The sequence below is a fragment of the Chenopodium quinoa genome, unplaced genomic scaffold (genome assembly GCF_001683475.1).
Source record: "Chenopodium quinoa cultivar QQ74 unplaced genomic scaffold, ASM168347v1, whole genome shotgun sequence".
Classification (NCBI taxonomy): domain Eukaryota; kingdom Viridiplantae; phylum Streptophyta; class Magnoliopsida; order Caryophyllales; family Amaranthaceae; genus Chenopodium; species Chenopodium quinoa.
Window position 1 is genome coordinate 2,362,114 of NW_018743197.1, and position 2,366 is coordinate 2,364,479.

At 41.9% G+C, this 2,366-nt stretch overlaps 1 protein-coding gene across 1 annotated transcript; it reads right to left on the reverse strand.

Moving 5' to 3' along the window:
• Positions 1-220: 220 nt before the first annotated feature.
• On the reverse strand, positions 221-1,897 carry LOC110733240. The gene has a single exon (XM_021913256.1). The coding sequence runs from the start codon at positions 1,895-1,897 to the stop codon at positions 221-223; it is 1,677 nt and encodes a 558-aa protein (XP_021768948.1).
• Between the last annotated feature and the right edge of the window lie 469 nt (positions 1,898-2,366).

A 2,366-nucleotide genomic window follows, 5' to 3' on the forward strand; every position in this document is an offset into this window, starting at 1 on the left:
TTCGCTACTCGGTTGAAGGCTCATAGAGGTCAATGCACTCTATGTTCTCGGATTTGAAACCATCGAAGTAGGGCTTGAGCCTTTGTCCATTGACCTTGAAGACATTGTCGGTCTCTAGGCTCTGAATTTCTACCGCTCCATGCGGGTAGACTTTCACCACTTGAAATGGACTCTCCCAATGGGAGCGGAGTTTATCAGGACATAATTTGAGTCGGGATTTTTATAGGAGGACTTTTTCACCGACTTTAACCTTCTTCTTAGCAATCATCTTGTCATGCCACAACCTATTCTTTGCTTTGTGGTATAAATGGGACAATTTCTTGCCCGGAATTGCAGACGGGCCGATTGTTGAACCTGGTGGTATAGGTGGAAGCTTGGAATGTTCATTCAATTCCCCCACCTTCACCTGCACATTAGTAGGCATAGAGAAATCCAAGCAATCACCAGATACAACATTAGTTATAGGTGTGAGGAACTCATCCCCACGATCATTGTTAGGAACATCATGCACCATTGGATCGACAACATTAAGAGAACATAAAGAATGAGTGTTGACAGGATACTTTATGGAATCATAAATGTTATACCCAATTGCTTTCCCATCAACCTCCATAGTCAAGGAACCGGTAGACACATCGATTTTTGTTTTAGCAGTCTTCAAGAAAGGTCTTCCTAACAAGATGGGGACTGCTTGTTTGTCATGTTCCATGTCAAGCACATAAAAGTCAGCAGGAAAAATCAAACCATCAACCTTAACCAACACATCTTCCACCACCCCCTTAGGATACACATTAGACCTATCCGCTAACTGAATCACTACCCCAGTTCCATGTAAAGGTCCAAGTTTTAAAGATTTAAACAGGGAGTAGGGAATGACATTGATTGATGCACCTAGGTCCAACATAGCTCGGTGCAATGTTGTGTCTCCTATTGTAACAGGAACAATAAAAATACCAGGATCACCACATTTTTCTGGGATTTTCTTTTGGAAAACCGCAGAAACATGAGCACTCACCTTTACCTTCTCTTTTCCTCCCAACCTATGCTTTCTCTTGATAGTACACAGTTCTTTCATAAACTTAGCAAAACGAGGAATACTTTTAATCACATTCAAAAGGGGAATATTTACCTCACATTTGCTAAAAGTCTCATAAATATCCTTGTCTTTCTCATACCTTCGAGTATCTTGCAAGGCTTCAGGGAAAGGTGGTGTGGGTTCATAAGAGGGAAAAGTTGGTGGATTCGCCACAGCTTCATGTTCTACTTCTTGCTCTTCAGTTCCAATCAAGTCTTTAGCCCTCTTAGTTGCAACTGCAGTTTCTTGTAACTCTTTGCCATTTCTCAATGTTGTTGCATTGACCTGTTGCTTAGGATTCAGCTCCGTTTGAGATGGAAGCTTTCCAGAGTCCTTAGCTTCAAGTCGGCTTACTGCACTAGAGATTTGACTAAATTGATTCTCTAGGTTTTGAATACTTGATCTGGTTTCTTGCTGAAATTGCACCATATTTTGCTGCATAGTAGAAACATTAGAAGTTAATGATCTAATCATTTCTTCAGTTGACATATTATTCGAATTTGAGCTTTGGCCTTGAGGTTTGGGTAATGCTGCCCTATATTGCTGATACTGTTGCTGGCCTTGAGCATTTTGTTGTTGTTGGTTCCCTTGGGAGTTCCCATATCTCAAATTTGGATGATCCCTCCATCCTGGATTGTATGTATTTGAATAGGGATCATATCTTCTCTGAGGACCTTGCCCTTGGAAACCCATTGCATTTGCTTGCTCATTCTGCTCCTCTTGTAATTGAGGACATGCATCAGTGGGATGTCCCATGGAGGTGCATATACCACAAGCATTCAGTTGCTGCGGATTCCTTGAGTTCACCATGAACTCACGCATCATAGAAGTAAAATCAGCTACTTCACTTTCTAACTCAGACGTATTTTAATTTGCTGCATTCACCCGGCGTGTGGGAGTTCTCTGACTGAATTGCCTAGAATTTTCTGCTAGCTCTGCAATCAGCCTAGTTGCATCTCCTGGAGTCTTATTCACTAGCCCTCCTCCACTTGCTGCATTCACCATCCTCAAGTCATCATCAGTTAGACCTCCATAGAAGTATAGGATGAGGTCTTGATCGGAATACCCATGGTAAGGACAACTAGCACACAATCTCTTAAATCTCTCCCAATACTCATACAAGGATTCATCTTCCTTCTGATCCACATTGCTGATAGCTTTCTTAAGGCTCGCAGAAATAGTGGCTGGGTAGTACTTCTCAAGGAAACACTTCTTCAAATCTGCCCAATTTGTTATGCTACCTGGGGGAAGATAGTAAAACCAATCCTTCGCTGCATCCTTAAGAGAGAAA